Source organism: Lagopus muta, chromosome 1, assembly GCF_023343835.1.
Source record: "Lagopus muta isolate bLagMut1 chromosome 1, bLagMut1 primary, whole genome shotgun sequence".
Lineage (NCBI taxonomy): Eukaryota > Metazoa > Chordata > Aves > Galliformes > Phasianidae > Lagopus > Lagopus muta.
The window spans coordinates 194,206,944-194,230,330 of record NC_064433.1 but is presented as its reverse complement, the minus strand read 5'-3'; the positions used below and the strand labels follow the sequence as shown (position 1 = coordinate 194,230,330).

General features: G+C 55.7%; 2 protein-coding genes and 1 long non-coding RNA gene across 3 annotated transcripts; 2 read left to right on the top strand and 1 right to left on the bottom strand.

The window, feature by feature from the left end:
- The first annotated feature begins 7,889 nt into the window (after positions 1 to 7,889).
- LOC125695809 (olfactory receptor 52I2-like) lies at positions 7,890 to 9,273 on the top strand. The gene has a single exon (XM_048950767.1). It carries the CDS (start codon positions 7,890 to 7,892, stop codon positions 8,850 to 8,852), a length of 963 nt encoding a protein of 320 aa, XP_048806724.1. The 3' UTR covers positions 8,853 to 9,273.
- Positions 9,274 to 11,157: 1,884 nt separating this feature from the next.
- Positions 11,158 to 14,671, top strand: LOC125695803 (olfactory receptor 52K1-like). Its single transcript, XM_048950755.1, has one exon. It carries the CDS (start codon positions 13,194 to 13,196, stop codon positions 14,157 to 14,159), a length of 966 nt encoding a protein of 321 aa, XP_048806712.1. The 5' UTR covers positions 11,158 to 13,193; the 3' UTR covers positions 14,160 to 14,671.
- A 589-nt stretch (positions 14,672 to 15,260) lies between these two features.
- LOC125695977 (uncharacterized) lies at positions 15,261 to 23,293 on the bottom strand. The gene is made up of 4 exons (XR_007378136.1): positions 23,101 to 23,293; positions 21,650 to 21,859; positions 20,542 to 20,691; positions 15,261 to 15,669 (listed from the first exon to the last, which is right to left on the bottom strand). It is a non-coding gene; the product is annotated as an uncharacterized LOC125695977 (long non-coding RNA).
- Positions 23,294 to 23,387: the final 94 nt, after the last annotated feature.

The following is a 23,387-nucleotide window of genomic DNA, read 5'->3' as shown; positions in this document are numbered from 1 at the left end:
GCTGGTCGTGGTGCTGGGTTCCATCCTGGCCGTGGTGCTGCCCGTAGCCCTGGCCGTGTCCTCGGTGTGTCTCTGATCTGACCCTCAGGGCTGTCACTGTGCAAGGAAGGCTCAAGGTGTTGAGCACTGCAGTGCCCATGTCTGCCCGGTCTTGGCTTTCTACGTGCCGCTGATGGGGCTGTGTGTGGTGCTCTGGTTTGGGAAGGACCTGGCTCTGCTGGTCCGTATCATCATGGGGAACATCTGCATAAGGAAGGTTCATCATTCACAGAATAAGGACGAATAAAAGGAGGTTTGCAGAGTCACAGGGTTTGGAAGGTTGTGTTGATCCTCAAGTCCAACCCGGCTGCTGAAGTGGGTTCCTGATTTTCCTTACAGTTTCCAGCACAGAGTCGATAGCTCTGGGGATGAGAAACGCACTCCTCTCCCATCGCTGTGCTCATGCTGCCTCACCCTCGGCTGGCTCTCAGTTGCTATCATAACACAAATAATAATTTATGGCTGGAACCTGTAGAGCAAATATACTTTGTGCAACCAGAAGTGGTGCTGTAAGAGGCTGCACGAGTGCTGGGCTCAGTGGCTGCAGTCAGAGTCCTGCAGCAGTAACCTCTCTCTGGAATTCCTTTCCTTGCAGCAATCTCAGTGCGTCCTTGAAAAGCAGCAGCAGCAGAGATGCATGTTACAAGATATTTTCATCCAATATTAATGTTTTCATTGTGGCTTTCTGGGGAGGGAGTTTTGTTTTGTGTTTGTTTGTTGTTTTTTTTTCTTCCACTGCCTTTCTAAACCATTTAGAAATGCATTTTTGGAAGAAACCACTAAGTGCCACTTTCTGGAAGCAGAAATTTCTGGGAGGACTCTTGTTAAGAACTTCATTTCCTGAGCTGGGAGCAAAGTAACTTCACTCATTGTCTGCACAACACAAACAGGCTGTGAATGTGGCTTCAGAAACCCATGGGGAGTTGTGCTTGGTGTGGGCAGCATGGTTTGGGTTTGGGATGGGGATTGAGGGGGGATGTCAGGGAATCCCCTCTGCTGGGCACAAATGGGTCCAGTGTGGGAAGAGACCATCGTGCACCAAGCAGAGCCCATCAGAGGAGTTCATCACAAAAATATATTGAAGGGAGAACATAAAATGTCAGAGGACCTTGGTGGGAGTGAGGATTTCTCACTTCCTGGTCTGCAGTTGCAAATGCAAGGTTGGGGATGCAACAGTTAGGGACATGCCAGTGAAACTGTTCCATCAATTCCTTTCACACTGCAAACAGGGATCTCCTCTTTTCATCGCCCAGATTTAGAAAAATGCCAGACATGCAGCAAAACGCATTTCTTGTTCTAGGACTTGGGGGAAGTAAATGAAGAAGTTGCATCCATTCCATAGGAAAACGATGGATTCTGTGGGTTGGCGGTGGGCTGTTTTTCTGCCTGCAGTGTTTGGAGCTCTGACCCATGAATCAGATCCGTGGCTGCCTCGTGCATCAATAAATAACTCAGGCAACAGAAGCCGTGTCTCTGTTGGAGGGGAATCACGAGCAAAACAGCAGCGAAAGACCCAGAGGTCGCCCATTGCCCACCCCCGTCCCAGCTGACACACACTGCTGCTGCCCCTCTTCCCCCCCAGCTCTTTGGAGGGGACCTGCAGGCCCTCGGCTCGTTTTCCCAGCACACAGAAAGGAACGAAGAGCAGACAAAGGAGCTCAAACAAGAATGTTATTTGCACCCAGCTCACTATCAGCACTGTGACGTCAAAGCCGAGCGCTCTGAAAATTTTCCAGCCCTCTGGATTTAGCAGCCAGCTCCGTTTGCCAAGGAGGCTCCACTGCTCGGATGAGGAATCAGTTGGATGGTTGCAATCAAAGAGCCCATGGCTGAGAGATGGAGGTGGAGACTGGTGATGAGTGGCAGCTTCAGGAGGAAGTTTTGGAGGCAGAGGGTGGTGAGGCAGTGGCACAGGTTGCCCAAGGAGGCTGTGGATGCCCCATCCATCCCTGCAGGCATTCAAGGCCAGGCTGGATGTGGCTCTGGGCAGCCTGGGCTGCTGGTTGGCGACCTGCACACAGCAGGGCTTGGAGCTGGAGGAGCGCTGTGCTCCTTTGCAACCATTCTGCGATTCTATGATTCTTCAGTCCTACATGACATCCTTGACTGTAAATTGGAGGGATGTGGATTTGTTGGAAGGATCATTCTGAGGGTAAGGAGTTGGATGATGGTTGCATTCAAAGGATCAAGGCCAATGGTTCAGTGTCCAGTGACCAGTAATGAGTGGTACTCCTCGAGGCTCAGCACAGAGCCTGCTGTTACCCAGTGCCCTTCTCAGCATCATGGACAGCAGGATTGAGTGCCATTTCAGCAGGTTTGGGGGTGACACGAAGCTGAGTGGGGCAGTCCATATGCTGAAGAGAAGGAGTGCAATCCAGAGGGACCTGGACAGGCTGCAGAAGCTGGCCTCTGCAAACAACAAGTGGTTCAGCAAGGTCAAGTGCAAAGTCCTGCACCCGGGTAGGGGCAGCTCCAAGGATGAACACAGGTCCCTGTCTGCTCTGTCTCAGACCCTTCAGCAGTGCTGTGATCAGCTCTGGAGCCAGACGTGGGGCTGCTGGGGTGGGATCAAAGGGGGCTGTGGGGATGCTCAGAGGCTGGAGCACCTCTGCTAAGGAGCCAGGATGAGAGCAGGGGGTGTTCAGCCCGGAGAAGGGAAGGCTCTGGGGAGAACAGCTAGACCTCCCATGTGAGATCACCATAGAACGATGAAGGTTTTAAAAGACCTCCAAGGGTCCACATCCAACCCCAATCCATCCACAGCATTCCCACTAACCATGTCCACATCTTCACAATCCCTGAACAGCTCCAGGGATGACTTCCCTACCTCCCTGGGCAGCCTGGCCAATCAGTCAGAGAACAAATTTCCCCTAACATCCAACCCGGCCCCCCCATGGCACAACTTCATGCCATTATCTCTCATCCTATCACTGCTATCTGGGAGCAGAGGCCGACTCCTGCCTGGCCACAGCTTCCTTTCAGGAGTTGTTGTAAGGTATTTATGGCCTTAAGGAGTGCCAGAGGAGGCTCAGAGGAGGCTAATATCAATAATTGGACATTAGGAACAGTGTTGTGGTGAGGCTGGCACAGCCTGCATGGGAGGTGGAGGAGTCACCGTCTGTGGGGGTGCTCAGAAAAAGGCTGGATGTGGCACTGAGGGACGCGGTGTAGTGGACATGGTGACGTGTTGACGGTGATCTTAGAGGTCTCTTCCAACCCCAATGATTCTATGATTTTATTTCCAGACCTTCTTCTTCTTCAGACAAAGATGAAAACCTTGGTGCTTCCATGATTCTATGAAACCTTTCACCTTTATGGACCAGTCTCTAAAAAATCTGTTTGTCATTGCTTGAATGCTGAGACAGGGATAACCCAAGCAGCGAGGAAGGGGAGCACATTTGTTTACAAGCCATTGCTATTCTGGCTACTCCCAGGCAGCAGTTTCTTGTCTGTGATGATTACAGTCTCTTCTGAGCCGGCAGTGAGCGATCAGGGCGGTCAGGTTCCGTAAGATGGGTAAACGTTGGCATGTGAGTCCTTTTAGCCAGCTGAGGAGCTGTGAGACGCAAAAAGGGATGACAGAGGCAGCCCAAAGCACCGTGCTGAGCTGGGTGCAAGGCTGCATTTAACCCAGGGCCGTGTCAGTACTTCTAAGCACATTGCCAAGCTCAGAGCCACGTTCAGCCCTCAGCCAGACTGAGGTGAGCACAAAGCAATCTGCCCTAAAAGCCACCAGATATGCCAACATATATATGTGAGCTCTTACCGGCTTAACGATCTACTTAATTGCTTCCAGACATCATCAATTAAGTGAATATTGGGGTGGGGAACTGACAGCTACAGACTTGTGACCTCAATTAACCTTCCTGCACGAATTCACCACATCAGTGCTGACTGTTTGGATGCAGGTTTTCCATGGTTAAGCCAACTTCCAACAAGCTGTGGGCAATGCAGGTTTGACATCTGGCAATAGTTCATCTCAGAGCTGCCATTATCTGACCGTAGCTCCGGTCGGTTCCTTTCCACCTGAAGGGGATGGCAAACATCGTCAAGAAGGTCATGAGTCCTTCTTGTCCCTTATGGGCAGCACAAAAGCCATGAGCTGTGGTGAGGAATGGGCTTGGCAGTAGGAAAATGTTCTGAAAGAGGCGCTCTGCAGAAAGGAAGGTGTCTCCACGGTGAATTATTGTTGTATGCTTGTGCATCAATCTATTGGAGATGAGTTGCTCTTATACTGGGGATGTGATGGGGCTGGGTGGTTACCCTGGGGCTCCCAAAATCAAAATTCAAGAGATCTTTGGCTCTTGCTGATGAGGAATGCTGGGTGGCTGTTGGTTGGTTGCAGAAGTAGTCAGCTGTGTGTTTTACACGGACTCCGATTGCATGGCTGATATATGGACCATGTATGAGAACTGCATGGAAGTGAAATCCATCAGATCTGTGTAATGCAATGATCACTGCTCAGCAGCAGAGAAGCAGGTCTATAAAAAAACGGGTGAGGAGAGAGCTGAAATCTCAACTTCACATCCTAGGATCTGTGGGTCTGTTCACTTCCCACGAGGCCAATCTGCAAGCAGCCAAACGCGGCAGCTCCTGCGGTGCTTTGCTCAGCGCTGAGCACCTCATTCTCTGGGGGCACTGAAAAACAAATGCAATCCATTTGCAACAGATCTAATGGAGTACAGCAAGCCAGGGAAAGCTGGCTGGAAGTGCTCCTCATTTCTAGAAAATCTGCAGGATTTTGACTACTGCAATGATCAAAACTTGTCACTTTTCACATTGCCGAACTGACAAACTGCACGAAGCATAACCCTATCAGCTTTTTGAGCCGATGAATTGCACAGAAAATGCTCTGAAGCGTGTTGACAGGACCCGAAGTGCTGCTCCACCTGAAGTCTCAAAGCGCTGCTCCCATCGTTGCTGTTGATGCACAGCTCAAAAATCACCAAAATTACTGCAGTATCTCCCTGCTGTGGCGTTTCCAAATGGGCTGCAGCTGCAGCCGTCCTTGGGCTCTGCTGGTGGAACAGAAAGGCTCCATGCAAGGCTGGGCTGGGGCTGAGGGCCTGGGGGGCAGCTCCTCTGTGTGTGTAGCTCTGAGCAGGGCTGGGGCACGGCCCCACAGTGCTGTCCCATGGCCTGGGCCCTGAGGCACTGCGTGAGGCTGTGGGCAAATAGACAGGAGGGAGCATGGAGCATAAGGCAGCTGTAAGAGGGGTGAAACTGCAGTGGGGAGAGCTCCCAGAGGGGGCTGCTGTACATCAGATCATGCCAAGGGCATGGGACCACAAATATACCAGAAAAGGGCAAACCAAGGCACCACGTCCCAGGAAAAGCTGAGTCTGAGGCTCCTTGAAGAGCATCTTTTAATAATCTGGATGGCTTAGCAATACAGGGTGAGTAACGAGTAACACTGCCCAGAGCAGCACATGGGTTTGCAGGTTACCTCTGAGTGAGAGGATGGAAAAGCGTGTGCTTTTACCAGCAAAAAAGGATCTCGGCTGTGTTTGTAGGATCTCGGATGTGTTTGTAGGATCTCGGCTGTGTTTGCCCTCTCCAGATCAGCAGTTCTGGCAGGAGGCACTTTTCTTCCCTGCCAAGCTGGCTCATGCCATCAATGGCTCTGCATCCCTGCATCAATGGCCGAGGTCTGACTGCACTGCAAGAAGAGCCTCTCTGCAATGAGCTCTTATGGCCAGCATCGCCTTGGCAGAGCTCACACAGTATTGGCTTCATGGAACTGGCATTACACTGCAAAAAGCAATGACTGGAAACAGACTGACGTGCCTGTTGGCTTGTGTCATGTGCAGGGCTCGAAGCTTGGCAGAGATTATGTAGAGGTCAGGAAAGTCAAATGTCTGGAACCAGGGAGATAAAATCTGTCCCTTAGGTACAATGGGGAAAGCAGTGCCTGAGAAATGTCTATCTCTTCCCATTCAGCCTAATTTCACCTTCTGTGCATCTGTTTTCCCTGAAAGTGGCATTAATTTGTGAAACTCCTTGATTGACAGAGTAAATGATGAAACTTGCTCCAAAAACCGGCCCAGATGGATTTGGGGATGCGGTTATTAAGAAGGGAGAAAGCACATCCAGACTAGGAAATCCCCGAGCTTCAAATTATTGGAAGATGGACAAGCACTCAAGGGAAGTATGACAGGACTCAGCTCCTGCCTCCTTCCCTACAGGTCTGCTATTGGTGCTGGAAATAGGAGTAAGGCTGAATGGAGCAGAGCCACAGAATTATTAAGGTTGGATAAGACAAGGCTGGAACTTCACCAGGCCGCCACGATCTCCCCAGTATGAGGGATAATGGCTGGGCAGCCCGTTCACAACCCATGAAGGCCTCGTGCTGGAGGTTTGTGTACGTAGGACCCGCGGGCATCGTCCCCCCGCACACTGCATGGCGCTGCCAGGGCTCAGGGCTGATGAGATCCCACCTCTTCTGGCACTGACTCTTCTGGGGAGCCCAGCAGGCAGAGGAGACGGCTGTTGTGGTTCCGAGTGGGCAGAAGAACGGAAACGTGGAGCTTCCAACCCGCCTTGCTCTCTCACCATCAAAGAGTTCTTCATTTCCTCTCGGTGCGTTGGTCTCAAGAGCCCCAGGCAGGCGCTGGGGAACACCGTGCCCCCCAGCACCCAGCGGCCCAGCACTGCGAGAGAGAGCCAAGGACAGGAGCTGAAGCAGCCCTGAACATCCCCTCCTCCTGGCAGCGCAGAGCCCAGCCTCACCCGGGGGCTCTCAGGGGCTTTGCAGAGCACAGAAAGCAGCCGTGCAGACGCGCCGCTCTGCCTTCCAGCCCCGCCGGCTCACAGCCTCTGCTTGGGCTGCACAGCTCCGCCGTGCTGCTTTCCCCCAGCCGGGCCGAGGAGCCCCACGGGTCGGGCTCTGCAGTGCTGCCCAGATACCCATCGCAGGCACCGGCTGTGGAAGAGAGCTTCTGGCAGCGCATCTGTTTGCTGGGATGGCTGCACCTGGGGAGCCAGCGCCGGGTCCAGACGCGCGTCAGGCCAGAGGTTGGTGTCCGCGAGTGCTTCGTGTCTGATTGCTGCCTGCTCAGCCCAGGACACAGCCCTGCGCGGAGGGGAGGAGGCAGGGAGGGAGCTGCTCTCTGTGCTCCGCCGCTGAGCTCTTCTCTGCACTCGGAGCCCAGACCTGCGGGTTGTTACCCCTCTACCCCTTCCCTGGTGACAGCAGCCTGGGTACCCACAGCATCCCTGGCTCCGCTGCAGGGTTTGTATTTCCTTCAAGCTTATCCTGACAACAGAACACCTAATTGTGCAGGCTCCACACGTGAGTGACTGAGAGAATGAAGACGGAGTGGGGAATGGCATTGTCACGGCTGTGCTGAATGTCCCAGGCACCTCCTGACATCAGATCTCGCCTTGCACGTTTGGAGGAGCTCTGTGTAGTGCACGGTGCAGGGAGCCAGGAGCACTCAGGAGCAGAGCCCGAGGGAAGCTGAGTGCTGAGCATCCCCTCCTCCCGCTGCTGACTCCAAGGTCTCAGCTGGGCGGTGGTGAGCAGCCAACAAAGAAACGTCTCCACGAGCAATGGACTGAAGGAGACTGCTGCTGAGCGCCGGTGGCACAGTCTGAAACTTGAAGAGCATCTGAAGTTCTTGCCATCCAACAGCCCCATTTCATCAGCAATTTTGCTCCGTTCCCTTCTCCCTTCTCCTGTTCCATCACAGAGATCCCATCTCACACACAGCAGTAGCAGTTGGGGTTCCCTATCTGGCACGTGCATCAGTGCGTTGCCCTCAGCTTCGCGCCCTCAGTTCTGCACATCCCATGGGTCCCACTCTGGGGTCTTTTTCACATTCTTAAGCACAGAAGCAAGATCCTCCCGCATGGCTCCTGGCCCCTTCAGCCTCCCCAACAGCAGCTCCTCCTCCTTTGTCCTTGTGGGTGTCCCCACCCTGGAAGCTTTCCCCATCTGCCTGGGCATCCTTTTCTGCTCAGCGTACATCCTCGCCCTGCTAGGAAATAGCACAGTCCTGCTGGTCATTGCACTGGACAGGTCCCTGCGGGACCCCATGCACTGCTTCCTGGCCATGCTGGCCGCCATCGACGTGGTGATGGTGACGTCCATCGTCCCCAAGCTGCTGGGCATCTTCTGGTTCCATTCCAACCAGATCGGTTACACCGCCTGCTTTGCTCAGATGTTCTTTGTTCACTCCGCCACATCAGAGGAGTCAGGAGTGCTCCTGGCCATGGCTTTTGACCGCTACGTCGCCATTTGTCACCCCCTCAGGTACAGAATGATCCTGAATCGACAAACAGTTGCCCGGATATGCCTGGCCATCGTGGTGAGAGCACTGCTTCTCATGGTGCCGTTGACAGGGATGGTGACAAACCTCCCCTACTGCCGTTCCCTCGTGGTTCCCCATTCATACTGCGAGCACATGGCTGTCACCGGTCTTGCCTGCGCAGACCCCAACCCCAGCAGGCTGTACAGCATATCTATGTCCTCTCTCATAGTAGGGACGGACACAGCTTTCATTGCTGCGTCCTACCTGATGATCCTGAAAGCCGTCCTGGGCAAGGAATCGTGCAGGAGGGCCTTCAGCACCTGCGGGTGCCACATCTGTGTGATGATGCTGTACTACATCCCCGGCCTGCTCTCCATCTACGTGCAGCACTTCGGCCAGGCTGTGTCTGTGCGTGCACAGGTCCTGCTGGCCGACCTCTACCTCACCCTCCCCGCCGTGCTGAACCCCATCATCTACAGCATGAGGACCAGGCGGATCCAGAAGGCAGCGCTCAACCTGCTGCGCCCCAGGAAGGCTCACGGCTGTCACAGCGCTCAGTGACTTCCCAGGGCTGTGGACCCACACAAACACAGCACCCATTCCATTCCCAGTGGATGCACGCAGGGAATGGAAGCCATGAGGGGATGGGGGAGGACTTGGCTTTAATGGCTGTGTGAGACCCTACAGTGCGACAGGAGGTGTTTGGGTCCGGGATCATGAGCAGATGCCAGGCTGCCATTGCCCTTCCTTCTCACAAGAGAAGAGGTGCAGTCACTGGCTTTGGGTTTTGAGATGTTCTCTGTGCTGTGAATGTCCCTGTGATGGTTTAAAATTCACAACTGCACGTGTCTTTGTGTCAATAAACAGATTCTATTCAAAATGGGGAAATTTCTTCTACGGTGTCTTTTGGACTCAATGCAAACCTATCGTTGCTGTCAGCAGGAGACTGTCCTACATTGCAGGGACTGTAGTCAGTCAGTTCCTGTGGGGTGTGTAAGACAGATGAGTGAGAAATCATCATCTAATCTTTAAGACTGGAAAAGACTTCCAAGATCCCAACCCAAACCCCAACCCAACCTCACCCCACCCCCACCATACCCATTGACCACAGCGCCACGGTTCCGGAATGCCTCCTGGGACTCCTGAATAAGGAATCATAGAATCATATATCATAAAATCACAGAGCATCCTGATACACAACCTCAGACTCCTCTGTTATTGCTTCATGCCATTCCCTCTGTTTCTATTGCTGGCTCCTCCTTGTTAGGTAGCCACACGCTGCCACAAGGGGCTGTAGGGCTGTGGGGGGCTGTAGGGCCATGGGGGCTGTAGGGCCATGGGGGCTGTAGGGCCACGATCTTCCCCTCAGCCTCCTCTGCTCTGGGCCAAACAACCCAAGCAACCTCAGCACTCCTCGCACCCCTTGCTTTCAGACCCTTCCCCATCTCCATAGCCCTTCTTTGGACACTCTCAGCATTTTAAGTCCTTTTTGAACTGTGGTGCCCAGAACTGCACCCAGTGCTGGAGGTGGGGCTGCACAGCAGAGCAGAGGGGACAGCCCTCCCCTTGCCCAGGGGCACTGCTGGGCCCGGTGCCCCTCAGGGGACGCTTGTCCTTCCTGCTGCCTGGGCACACAGCTGGCTCTTGTTCAACTTGCTGCAGAGACCCCCAGGCCCCTTTCTGTGGGGTTGGGGTTGCTCTCCATCCCCTCATTCTGCTCAACAGAGCTCAGAGCGCTGTGATCAGCAGTGCAGGGTCTGGCTGGAGGCTGTAACTAGTGGTGTTCCCCAAGGGTCTGTGCTGGGTCCGGCCGTGCTCAACGTTTCCACCAGTGACCTGGATGAAGGGATGGGGTCCCTCTCAGTTAATTTGGTGATGGAATGAAGCTGGGAGCAGCGTGTGAGAGCCCAGAAGGCCGTGCTGCCAGTCAGTGAGAGCTGGGCAGGATGAGAGCTGGGCAGGGAGGAACCCAGGGAAGCTCAACAAGGACAAGTGTAGGGTCCTACACACGGGGAGGAACAGCCACAGCATCAGTGCAGGTCTGTGAGATGGAGAGGAGCTGTGCGGACAAGGACCTGGGGCTCCTGGTGGACAACAGGTGACCATGAGCCAGCACTGTGCCCTGCAGCCAAAAAGGCCAATGGGATCCTGGGGTGCATTAAAAAAGAATGTGGCCAGCAGAACAGGGAGGGGATCCTCCCCCTGTACTCCTGTGGAACAGCACTTCTGTGCTGTGAGGGGAGCAGAGTCCCAGCACTGCCGTCCTGAGAGGTGGGGGTCTCCTCATTGGAGACATCCAAACACGCCTGGGTGCCGTCCTGCGCATAGACTGCAGGGAGCTGCTTCAGAGGCTGGGCTGGGGGATCTCCAGAGGTCCCTTCCCACCCCTGTGGCTCTAAGGGTCTGTGACCCGTGCTGCTGCTGCTGCCTCACTTTCCCATCTCCTTTAGCCTGAAGAATAAGTGAGATGTGAGAGAACAAGGCGGGCTCGTGCTGCTGGCACTGATCAGAGCTCAATGCAGATGCCCACGGAGCAACTCGTGCCCTTGGGAACCTCCATGCAGGACTCTCCCCGCTGCATCGCTGGGGGATTGAAGCACAGCCACAGCTCTGCCTTGCGCTGCAGGTGGCTGCGAGCTGTGGGATGTGGGGATGTGTGCGGATGGGGCTGCTGGGGTGGGGGATGGCTGTGGGCACACGCACAGGAGCTGAGCCAGCAAGGGAATGGTAACGGCTGGGGACTTCCTACAAGAAATCGGCTCGGTCTCCCATTACAATGAAGACACAGATCAGCAGTTGAACAAAAAACAGAAACCGTTCACTGAAAAAAGAAGTTTGTTTCTGTTTCTACAACCAATCTATAATGAGCTCAACACAGCTCACACTGCCCCAGGGGGTCTGGGGTAGGGAGGAGACGGAGGGAGAGCTGGGGAGGGAAGGGCCGCGTGTGGAAGATGTGATGAAGTGTCACAGGAGAGCACAGGGCCCATCTTATCAGTGTGAGGGCTCTGCGTCCAGCAGAAGGGGCTCTGCTGTGGTGGGAAAGAGCTGAACTGCAGGAACGGAGGTTGGTGCTGCCCGGGGGCTGGAGGCAGTGATCTCAATGTACTGCAGATGCAACACTGGTTTTTTGTGAAGTTCAGCTTTCCGAAACTGACAAAGTTTAAAAGCAGAGGGAAATTAGAATGGGGAACTGCAGGGATCTCTGAGATTGTGAGCAGTTTGGCTGATGGGAAGCACTGCATGGCCAGGATGGGGCAGGAGCTGCAGCCACAACAACAAATGGGGCAGAAGAGGAGTGGGGCACACATTGGGACCTCCTGCACGTCGGGAGCTTTTCGGTAGGGAAAGCAGATAAAGGAGATGGAGCCATTCATCCTCTGCATGAGGGGCAGGCAAGAGCAGCAGCAGGTCTGGGTACACGGCCTGGGTGTCCCCATCCTGCCCCAAGCTGGCACTGCCCCAAGGAGCCATCAGACAGTGCTGTTATCTGCACAGCGCCCAGCCTGACGTCAGCGCCCGCACGCTGCCCCAGCGGCCAACAGGAGATGGGGCCAAAAGAGAATTACAGAACTGGAATCGAGTTACGCCTAATTCGATTAACGGCAATCAGCGGGAAATAGCTCTTGTCAAACAAACCTGATTTTGTTTTCTGATGAGATGGGAAGTTGGGTTAACCTGTGTGTGTGTGTGTGTAGGGTCCGGAGATGCACCGCTGCTGCTCTGCGTCCAGGCGGGATGGCACTGAGCTGAGAGGCAGCAGGAGAGCGGGGGCAGAATGGAATGGTTGAGGGACCTCAACGGAAGCTGCCAGACCCAACATCACAGCAGTGGTGATTACACAGGCACTGCAGTGCCTGGCTCTGGGATGGGAGCTGTTCTGCACTGCTCTCATCAGGTTTCCTAAAAACAATGCAAACTGCGTGGGGAAAAGCAAAGTCAAGAAGAGCAGACCAAGAAACTGACAGAGCTGAGAACCGGCTGCCCTGAGCTGCACACATGGAGCTGGGGGGGCTCCCACTGCATCCCAGTGAGCCTCCCAGGGGCTGTGAGAGCAGCGGTGTCCTCAGGGACACCAAAGGCAGCGCAATTCTGTATGCACAGGGGGGAAATAGAGGTTATATTTAAAAAAAATAATTAAATTGCAATCTTGTAGCTGTGTGGGTGGCAATCCTCTCAAGCTAAGCCATGCTATGATTCAGTTCCCTGGACCCATCCCTACAGACATCCGAGCTCAGTGAGCACTGACAGAGCTGTGGGGGTCTCTGTGCACTGCAGGGAGTGGGACGTGATGGCCTTCAGGGGTCCCTTCCAACTCAACCCTATGAACTTACTGTGTTGAGAAGTGCCTCTGTGGCCACACGTGGGAAGGCAGGACAGGGGGCTGCAGCTGGAGGGAGCAGACAGGCAGGGTCGGATGGGAAGAGAAGTGTGTGGCTGTAACCATGGGGGTAAGTGCAGCTGGGGCCAAAACCCAAGGTTCTCCATCTCCAGTTGCACACCAGCCTGCACTGCGCGCTGCCTGCCAGGAATGAGAGATCCCACACTGTGATGGCAGGAACGCCACGCAGGGCTGTGTTCTGCTTTGCTGTGTCCTTCAGCCTCATGAACTGATGAGCACATGGGCTGTTGGCACCACGTAATTCAACCTTCCTCAGCTGAGGGTAGCAGTGGCTGCTGCTCGAGACGTCGTTCCTCTGGCTGCAGTTTCTCAGCTCAGTTTTGCCCTGCAGAGCACCGACCACAGCATCGGTTTAAAAACCTGACTGTGGGTAACAGATCCTGAAAGGTTTTCCCTACATTTTGTGGTGCTGCATGTACACGGTTTTATGACCAAAGAAATGGTAGCAAAATCCCAAACTTTCTGTCTCTGTGTTGCAGGGAACTGAAGTCAGCTGTGCCATGTTGGTCCCCAACCAATCCAGCACAGCTCCTTTGCCTTTTCTCCTGCTGGGAATCCCTGGCTTGGAAGATGCCCACGCATGGATTTCCATCCCATTCTGCTTTATGTACATCATGGCCTTGCTGGGAAATAGCACGGTGCTGCTCGCCGTGAGGCTGGACAGAACTCTCCACGAGCCCATGTATTATTTCATTTCCATGCTGGCTGTCATTGACCTCATCTTCACAACCGCTGTAGTTCCCAAAATGCTGAGCATATTCTGGCTGGGCTCCAGACAGATTGCTTTTCAGGCTTGCTTCACCCAGATGTTCTTCATCCACACGTTCACTGCCGTGGAGTCAGGGGTGCTGCTGGCGATGTCCTTTGACCGATACGTGGCCATCTGCAACCCCCTGAGGTACATCAGCATCCTGAGCCAGGCGCGGGCCGCGCAGATAGGGCTGCTCTCTCTGGCCCGGGGAGCTGCTGTCATGGCCCCTTTGATGTGCCTCCTCACCAGCTTACCCTACTGCGGGGACAGGGTCGTCCCCCACTCCTACTGCGAGCACATGGCCGTGGTGGAGCTGGCTTGTGCCGACCCGTCGGTCAGCCACCTCTATAGCGTCATCGTGGCCACGCTGCTGGTCGGGACAGACTCTGTGTTCATCACCTTCTCCTACGGGATGATCCTCAGGTCGGTGCTGAGGCTGCCATCCCGAGGGGCTCGTCTCAAATCCCTCAGCACCTGCGGGTCCCACGTGTCCGTCATCCTCCTGTTCTACATGGGCGGCCTGCTCTCCATGTACCTGCAGATGTTCTCTCTCGGCTTGGCGCCTCACACCCGAGTCCTGGTGGCTGATTTCTATTTGACGGTCCCTGCCATGCTCAACCCGCTCATTTACGGCATGAAGACGAAGCAGATCCGGGATGGGATATTCCGACTGCTGGAGCAGCTGCCACGACTCAGGTTCTCAGCCGCTCACTGAGCCAGCAAGGAACACCCAGCAACCTGCTTATCCTGCCCTAGGCTGTGTGTGACTGAGTGCAATGAATTGACCCCAGCGATGTCCATCTTTCTGCTGAGACTGCAAAGGGAACCCGGCCAGGAGACAGGAATGGTCACAGCTCATTTCAGGAATTAGCACTGCTTTCTAGTTCTGCAAAGAGTGCATGTGGGTTAACACCTGCTTTGGAGAGGATAAGGAAAAGAAAACGTTTCCTGTAAAACGTGATGCTTCCACCCATCTTTGCTTGCTGCAATGCCTGCTCCCAGTTTCTCAGAACTGCTGTCGGGCTCTTTCAGCTCTGCAGAGCCCCAGCCACACTCTGATAGCAGCAAGCAGACCTGAGCCTTGCAGACCACAGGAGCTGTGCTGTGCTGCTCCTGCCCAGGGGTTCTGCACCACTCCTGGTTCAGCTGCATGAGATTCCTGCTGCCCATCTCTCCAGCTGCAGGGTGAACCAGGCATAGAACCATGGAACCATTAAGGCTGGAAAAGATGCCCAGTCCCACCCAACCCATCTCTGCTGACCATGCCCCATTGCTCCCAGCTCCCCCAGCCCCAGGGCTGAAGACCCCCAAGGAAAGAATCCCTTCCTCGTTGACTGATGCAGTTTGCAGGATGAGCTCTGCCACCATCAGCAGCAGTTGGTAGCATCATGGCACCAGTTACCCTCGTGACACTTCCAACTATTAATCACACATCACGCATTCATTTTTCATTTCTCCTTGGCACGCAGCATCCAAAGCCAGCAACAGCTTCACCCTTCAGGACCCCAGTGAGGTCTGCTGCTCACAGGCAGCCCCTAAACCAGCACACAGCACAGCCCTGCACTTTGCTGTCCCTCAAAACCAGTGTATTTTAAATGAGGCCTTCCCAGCAGCACGGCTCACACCGCACACAGCCCTGGGTGGGAGGTGCAGCCCTTTGGAGGTGCTGTCCAGAATAGGGCTGCAGGGTTTGGAGGGGACACCAAAGAGGTTTTCTCCTTTCACCTCTGCATTTTCAGCCCCTGCCCTGGGGGCAAGGGAGGCGGAGGGGGGGGGGGGGGATCTTTAATCTTTACAGACTTCTGAGAAGTTTGGGCTCAGCTGTTGTTTGTCACACATCACAGCCAGGCGCCAGGGGACAGCAGAGCCCCAAAACACGCATCCCTCTGCACAGGGGACAAACTGCAGCAGGGGATGGATGTGTCCCAGTGCCACCAATGCACCTTGCAGAGCTGGGGTTAAGGAGGAGGGGTGAGGATGGGGGCCAGCAGCACTGAGTGGGTCCTGCTGGCCGGGGCTCCCCTTGCAGGGCAGTGGGGACGTGGGCTGCTCCCCCCATGCAGAGCCACCCACTCTCAGCTCCCCCCTAGAAACCAATGCAGGATCCCCAGCGCAATGGCAGCACCGTTAATTGGCCCCACCCGCAACAGCCACCAGTAATCAACCCTCCTGTAATTACCGTCCAGCTCATCAGCGCTAATTGGACTGCTCCCAGGGAAAGAAGCCTAAGGGAAGCAAAACAAAACAAAACAAAGTTTAGTTGTGTTTAACTTGTTGTTCAAAAGCCTGGAAAGTAAACCAGAGAGCCCCAAAGCACCACAGAGGGATGCTGGAGTCCCCAGGGTGAGGGGACAGAGCAGGGCTGATGGTGGCACGTGGCCTTCTGCAGCAGATCCAGCTGGTCCCTCTGTGGGCTGTGCTCATCTCCTGGCATCACAGCCACGCACTCTGATGCTCCGTAGCAAAATCCTGCTCCTGGCTGATGGTGGGGACAGAACATGCTTTCCCCCCACGGAGATCTCATGGTGGGGCTGTGGGGACACAGGTGGGGGGGGTGTGGGGACAGCCTCAAAGGGCTCACCCTGAACACAGACCATTGCACGGCTCTTCCAGACAGCAGCACCACAGTGAACTCTTATCCTTCTGCATCCCCAGCCCTGAGCACTGCTGTGCTGAGCAGCCCCGTGTCCCCAGACCCGCTGCATCCAGCACCAGGCACCCTGCGCCCTTGCTGCCATCCCTCCAGGGCTGCGCAGGTGGCAGCGGGGGCTGAGTTGCATCCCTCCCATCCCAGCTGCTGGACTGGAACAAGTGCCACCAGGTCCAAGAGGGGCGGGCAGGGCTGGATCACAGAGTTCAGGGATAGAGGTCGCACTGCAACACATTTCCCATTTTCTGCATCCCTCTGTGCAGGCACAACCCTGGGCGCCGAACACTGAGCACCCTGGGTACCCCCGGGGTGTTTTATCCCGGAAGGAACAGAGAGACAAAACCAGAGCGTAGAGCCACCCTATAGGGGCTGCAGGGCTGAGGGCTGGCAGTCCTTCCACAAGCTTCCCCAAAATCCCATCGTGCCGCATTGGGCTGTGCCAGCCCGGAGCCCTGAGAGCAGGAGCTGCGGCCCGGCCTGGGGATTGCAGAGCAGCTGGCGAAGAACCGTGGCAACGGGCAACGCACGGCGGCGCGCATCCTCAGCGCCGCCCCGGTCCCGTGGATCCAGTTCAGCGCTGCTGGGGGCGCACGTGGAGTGTGGGAGGCACCTCCTGGCAGGACGGCGGCGCTGCCATCTGCCCGCAGTGCCACAGCCCCGCACTGCCACCTGCCTGCAGTTACGTGCCTGCAGTGCAGCGGTCCTGCAGTGCCATCTGCCTGCAGTGCCGTTGCCCTGCAGTGTCACCTGTCCTGTGGAAGGAAGGGATGCCGTTCAGAGGGGACCTCAACAGACTCGAGACGTGGGCCCGGGTGAACCTAAAGGGCTTCAACACGGCCAAGTGCGAGGTTTGGCACCTGGGCCGGAGGAATCCCAGGCATCCATACAGACTGGAAGGAGCAGCCCTTGAGAGCAGCCCTGCAGGGTCCTGATGGATGAAAAGCTGAACATGAGCCAGCAGGGTGCCCTTGTGGCTCGGAAAGCAAACAGGATCCTGGGCTCCATCAGCAGAGGGGTGGCAGCAGGGACAGGGAGGTGATTGTCCCAATCTGCTCTGCCTTCGTGAGGTCCCATCTGCAGCACTGCGTCCAGGGCTGGAGCCCCCAGCACAAGAAAGACAGGGAGCTGTTGGAGAGGAGCCACAGAGATGAGCAGAGGGCTGCAGCACCTCCCTACAAAGACAGGCTGAGGGAGCTGGGCTTGTTCAGCATGGAGAAGAGAAGCTGCGGGGTGACCTCAGTGCAGCCTGCAGTGCCTGAAGGGAGCCTGCAGACAGGAGGGGAGTCAGCTCTGTGAAAGGGGAGATGGCAGCAGGACAAGAGGAAATGGTTTGGAGTTGAGGGAGGGCAGCTGGAGGTTGGATGTCAGGGGGAAGTTGCTTACAGAGAGAGTGGTGAGGTGCTGGAACAGCTGCCCAGAGAGGCTGTGATGCCCCGTCCATCCCTGGAGGTGTTGGAGGCCAGGTTGGATGGGGCCCTGGGCAGCCTGGGCTGCTGTGAGATGGGGAGGTTGGTGGCCCTGCATTGGTGGGGGGTTGGAGCTTCGTGATCCTTGAGCTCCCTTCCAGCCCTGTGATTCTGTGACTCTGCCTTGCAGCGCCGTTGCCCTGCACTGCCACTTCCCTGCACTGCCATCTGCCTGCAGTGCCACAGCCCTGCATTGCCACCTCCACATCGCTCCCACCTTCCAGCTCTGCCTCCTCCCTGCGCGGCCGCCTCCCATGGCTGCAATGAGGAGCTGACGCTTCAGATCGGTGGCGCTGCAGGCAGATTGCAGCGCAGAAAGCACTGCTGCAAGGAGGCGACACTGCGGGGAGACGGCGATGATGAGAGGTTGCACTGCAGGGAGGCAACAAGAGGGTGTTAGTGATGGGAAGGCAGTGCTGCAGGGGGTGGCAGTGTGATGGGAGCTATGGGCCTGAGCAGGATGAGCCCAACGAGGCCCTGCCTGCAATGGGGCTGTAAGAGCTGCCCCAGCAGTGAGCAATGGGCCCAGCACTGCGCGAGCTGCCTCCTGCCCTACCTTCCCCATCCATCCTCGTGCTGTGCTACGTCACAAAGGGTTAAATGCAAACACGAAGAGCTATGGAGAAAAAAAAAGAAAAAAAAAAGCCTGCAGGAAACTGCCTCAGCTTCCATGGAAACACAGAGGAGCACAGATTTGGGTTCAGAGTGCAAATCAAGCACTGTTCCCTAAAGGTAACAGAAGGGGCAAGACGTGCACCCATCTGCCACCATGGGAAACATCTCCCTGCTAACGGGGCAGAGGGGCAAGGCAGGCACCCGAGGAGGGAGACCCAGGGTTCAGATGCAGAGGAGGGCGAGCAGAGATGAGGCTGCCCACCCCACACCCCCAAGGGCAGGCAGCCATCCCACGAGGATCCATGGGAGCCCCCTGTGCGAGTGCTGCCCTATGGGGTGGTGAGACTGCAGCACCCGGAGCTGGAGGCAAAGCAAAGAGGAGCTGGCAGGACTGTGAGAGGGCCGGCACCTCCTCTCCCAGCAGAGCAGGGGGAGATGGTTATTTATCTCTGAAATCCTCAGTGGAGAACTAATGAGTGCCTGCCTGGCACTGAGCAGCAAAAGGAAAAGCAGTGCTGATGGCTGCTTTCAGCCACAGCAGCTCTGGGGCTGTGTGTGGGAAGGGGCTCAGGGGCTCTGGGGCCCTTTCCCTTTGGCTTTGTATTGTATCACAGGGCCCAAGCTATTTAGAAGGGTCCCATAAAAGCCATCAGGTCCCACTCCCTGCAATGAACAGGGACACCCACAGCTCCACCAGGTGCTCGCAGCCCCCGATTTTGGGTGTCTGCAGGGATGGGGCACTCGCCTTCATCACAGCACGGTGCTGATGCCGTTCAGAACAGGGTCACCCTGCTATCCAGCAGAACCTCAGCACTTCTCATCTTCCAGGGTTTGGGCCACATCCCCCCGATCCAACTCACATGAGGAGAAGCAGGACGGCTGGCTCCAAGGCACGGCATCCAGCAGCTGCTTTCAGATCCCTGAAAGGCTTTGGGCTTTTCCAGCATTTCCACGTCACACTTAGCATTCACACTGCCTGCCTCCCCTCCTTCCGTTCTGACTGTGCAGCACAGAGGGAGGGGGGTGGTTACAAATCCCTGCTCAACCAGGACCTGATTTTTGCCCAAGCTGTGCTCTGATGTGACTCATCCTATAAATGACTGCTGGCACATAGGCTGGAGATGGGGGACAACCCAAGGGTTGATCCTAATGGCTCCTGGCCGTGGGAATGGACCCAGCAAAGCAGCAGTGCTGCAGGACAGCTCAGGAGGAGCTGGGGCCTGCTGAGGAGCAAGCAGAAGGGTGGTGGCATCAGGCGGCACAGCAAGGGGCACACAGGTGGACAGCGAGGCTCAGGAGTGAACCTCGTTTGCTGTGCACATGAAGAGCCTCATCACACACTGCAGGGGCTGATGAGATCTGCCAACAGTCCAAGGCACGGAGGTGTCAGCGGGACGGAGGGACGTCCAGCCCTCCTCCTGACATCCAGATTGCCGGCGACAGCCTTAATTGCAGCAGGGAAGGAGCACTGCTGCAGCCCTTGCTGTGAACAGCCTTGAGGCGCCCTAATTAATAAGGCTGCCTCGAGCATCCGAGTGACTCACGGGCTCCGAGTGCCCAAACGCTCCGTCCATCCCTCGCAGAGCGAGGCTGTCACTGCAGTGCTGTCAGAAACCCTGGGGTGACCCAGCTGGGGCCAAGCCCACACAGAGCTGTGGAGGAAACAGCCACTTTCCCTGCCAAAACCCCACACGTGCCTGCTGCGAAGCTGAGCTGTATTTTAGCCTCCAGCACTGTGCTAGCAGAATCCTCAGTTAACTCCTTCCCTGTTGCTGGGGCTCGGGGTACGGCTGCATGCAGAGATCCCAGCTGGTGGGATCCCACCGGGGAGCAGGAATGGGCTCTGCCCCTCTTCACAAAGCCCAGACCTCTGCTGGGAGGACTTGTCCCCTCCACATCCCCATCAGACACAGAGGGCTGTGCCTTCACACGTGCCAGCAGTTGGCTCTGGTGTTACCCGCACCCCCCTGGCCTCGTTTCAGCTGCCTGGTGTCCCTGCACCATGCCCAGCACACGCACCCTGCTCAGACACACCTGTGCAACTGCAAAGAGCTCATTTTGGGGATCTCTGCAGAGGCAGAGGTTGAGCACGGCCCTCGTGCACAGCCCCAGGGCCACTGCATCTCAGGACACGAAAGCACTGTGTTGGATCTGCTCAAGGAATCGTGCTGGATTTCTCTACCCCCACACAAACCGGCCCATCTTCAGGCTCTTCTTATACCACCCTGTGCTCAGAATCTTCTCAGCTCCAACCAGAGCGGCCACACAAGGCTGCCCTCCCAGCCCCCAGGAACTGCTTTGATCGTTGGCTGCTGTCAAAGCACAGCAGGGAGCACAGCAACAGCCCAGCGCTGCAGGCAGCTCACCTGTAGCACCCAGGGCCTGGTGCAGCTCAGCGTCAGTCTGCTCCGAGCCAGCAGCCACAGGCAAGTGCAGAGCAGCCCTGTGTGAAGGTGTAACATCTCTGTGCAGATAGCAGCCGCTCATTGCCATGGAAATGGAGCTCTGAACATATCCTATCAAAGGAGGAGAGCAGACTTTGATGGTATGCCACAGAAGTTAATTGTAAAGGCAGGTCAAAGGAAAGGAAAGCAGTAAGAAGAGACTGCATGTAGCCAAACACACAACTCCCAGCTTCTCTGAACCAGCTGGACACTGTCAAGCTCTGTAATTTCCTCCCCGTGCTCAAACCGCCCCTACAAGCATCCAACAGTCACACAAATTGAGAGGAAGGACTCAGGCTGCCCAAACACAGCTTCCCTGCACAGAGCAGCGCTCAGGAGGGAGCAGCACAAAGCAGACTGCCTGTGACCAGCAGGACAGAGCAGCACAGGGGCTGGGAGCTGTGGCTGTTGGGTGCTGCATCTCACAGCTTTCTCCATCTCGGCCCTCAGCATCAACAGCCCAAATCACAATGGAGATAACCTGCATTTCCAAGTTTTGCCAGCTGACCCAAGCATGCGAGAGGTCAGCAGTGACCTCCTTTGGGCAGCAGGAGCTGAGGAAGGACACTGCTGATCTCCTGGGAAGATCAGAGAATCGTGGAATCAGGAAGGTTGGAAAAGCCCTCTGAGATCCCCAGTCCAACCCCAGCCCGCTGTGCCCTCTGGGGTCGGCGTGAGCCAAGTGTGGCACCTGGCACCGGTCCCTGTTGGCCCCTGCCCAGCAATCTGCTCTGTATCTCTGCTTCCTGTGATGCCCTGCGTTGTGCCCACCAGATGAGTGCAGAAACAACGAGTGTTACGACAGCAGTGCCTGCCAAAATCTGCAGTGAACAAAGGACAAAACACACATGGTGCTGCTCGTGAGCTCTCCTCATTCACCACATTTGGACAGCACACAGCTGCTGAGTGGGGTTCAGAGCCACAAGCAGACACTTCTGCTCCAACACGGAGCTTCCTGAGATCTCTGCTCCTTTCCCGGATCAGACCTGGATCTGTGTTTAGAAGAGGGCACAGAGGCTGCAATACTCACCCATGGCCCAGGAGGTGCCATCAGGGGTCAGGCAGGGCTGTGCCAAGCAGCAGAACGCCGCGGGCATCGTGCAGAGCTGAGCAGGCTGCTCCAAGCCCGGGGCTTCCTATTCAAGCAGGTGGAAAGCAGCAGTGGGATCTGGGCAGAGGTACGCACAGCTTTCTGTCTGCAGCTTCAAAGCCTTTGGGTTCTTGCTGTTTGTTGTTTTTCCTTTTGAAAGAAATGTTTTGGTATTTCGAATCTAATCAAATATACGAGTTAGTGTTACAAAAACCAAGCCTGGGGTCACAGCGTAGCACTCAGCCCAAGTATCCACAGGGCTGCAGGGTGTCCGTCCCATTTGGACGGCAAGCTCTGCCAAAAAAAACCTGACAACACAACACAGTGCCTTAAAGCAGAGTCAGTTCACTGCCACAACAGCCAGCAAAGCTCCCCTCTGTACAGAACAGCGTTACACACCGTGGAGGTGGAGCACGGGGCAGAAAGCTGCTGCCAGGCCGTGCTGTGTCACAGCTCAGTGCAGGAGCTCTGAGATCAGCCCTGTACCCAGTGCTGTGCCCTTGCTCAGTGCTCACCCCGTGTTCCCCCATCCCATGCCAGATGGGGACAGGGCCACCTGCATCACACGTAATCACTGTGCCCACACCACCCTCTGGTCTCACCCTGGCAGAGCTGTGCCCAAGGAGGTTGTGGATTCTCCTTCTCTGGAGATATTCCAGACCTGCTTGGATGCACTTATGCAGCCTGCTGTAGGGAGCCTGTTTTGCAGGGGGGCTGGACACGATGAGCTCCAGAGATCCCTTCAAAACCCTACAGTTCTGTTATTCTATGAAGTCCAATCATCAATCCATCCCCACCACAACCACTCAGGGAATCACACAGGCTGGAAAAAGCCCATCAATCACATGAACGGTTTGAGCCTTGAAAACTACGACCAACCAAGGGGAGGAGCAGGACCACACAGCAGAGATTTCCAGGAGGGAAAACACTGTCCTCAGGCATGAAAAAACACTGCTGGGGTGAAGAAGGGAAAAAGCAGCACGGTGAACAAGCAGTCAGAGGCTTAAATAACCCAGGCAGGTCTAGCTCAGGCTCTAGGAAGGACTGAGGCTCTAGGAAGATGAATGCTGGGCAGAGATGTAGGCACTGTTCTGTATTTTCCATCTGATATTTCCCAACAAAAAGTTGGGCACTTCCTTTAGCAAGAATGCGATACGTTTGCAAGCACCTACTTTAAAACAGGAAAATCAGACAAGGAAAGCCTTAGGGGGAACAGTGAGATCCGTGCTTTCCACTGCATTGCAGCTGCAGTTGGGAATCACAGTTACACTCGGCTGCCTTAAATTAAGACACATCAGCTCAAACACACGCAGAGGCAATGAGGAAAGGGTGGGAAGTGAGAGCTGCAGCAGCTCGGTGTGGCTGAGCCCCAGCAGGAGGGCTGCACTCACCCCAGGGCTGGAGCAGAATTCAGATCTGTCTCATCATGAAGTGGAACAGAAGCACTGCACACAGACACGGTGATCCTCAGCTCTGCACCACGCAGCTGTGGGCTCAGCAGCAGCCTTGGGCACTGACAGAAACGGAGAGAACCCACGTGAAGTCAGTAAGAGAATCGACACGATGGAGATCGAAAAAACGACGCACAAAATGAATGGATGGGACTGGGTTGGCTTCTCCGAGTAAGCGGGGAGCTGGAAGGTGCAACAGCCCCCTGCTGGCGGCAGGTAAGGAGGGA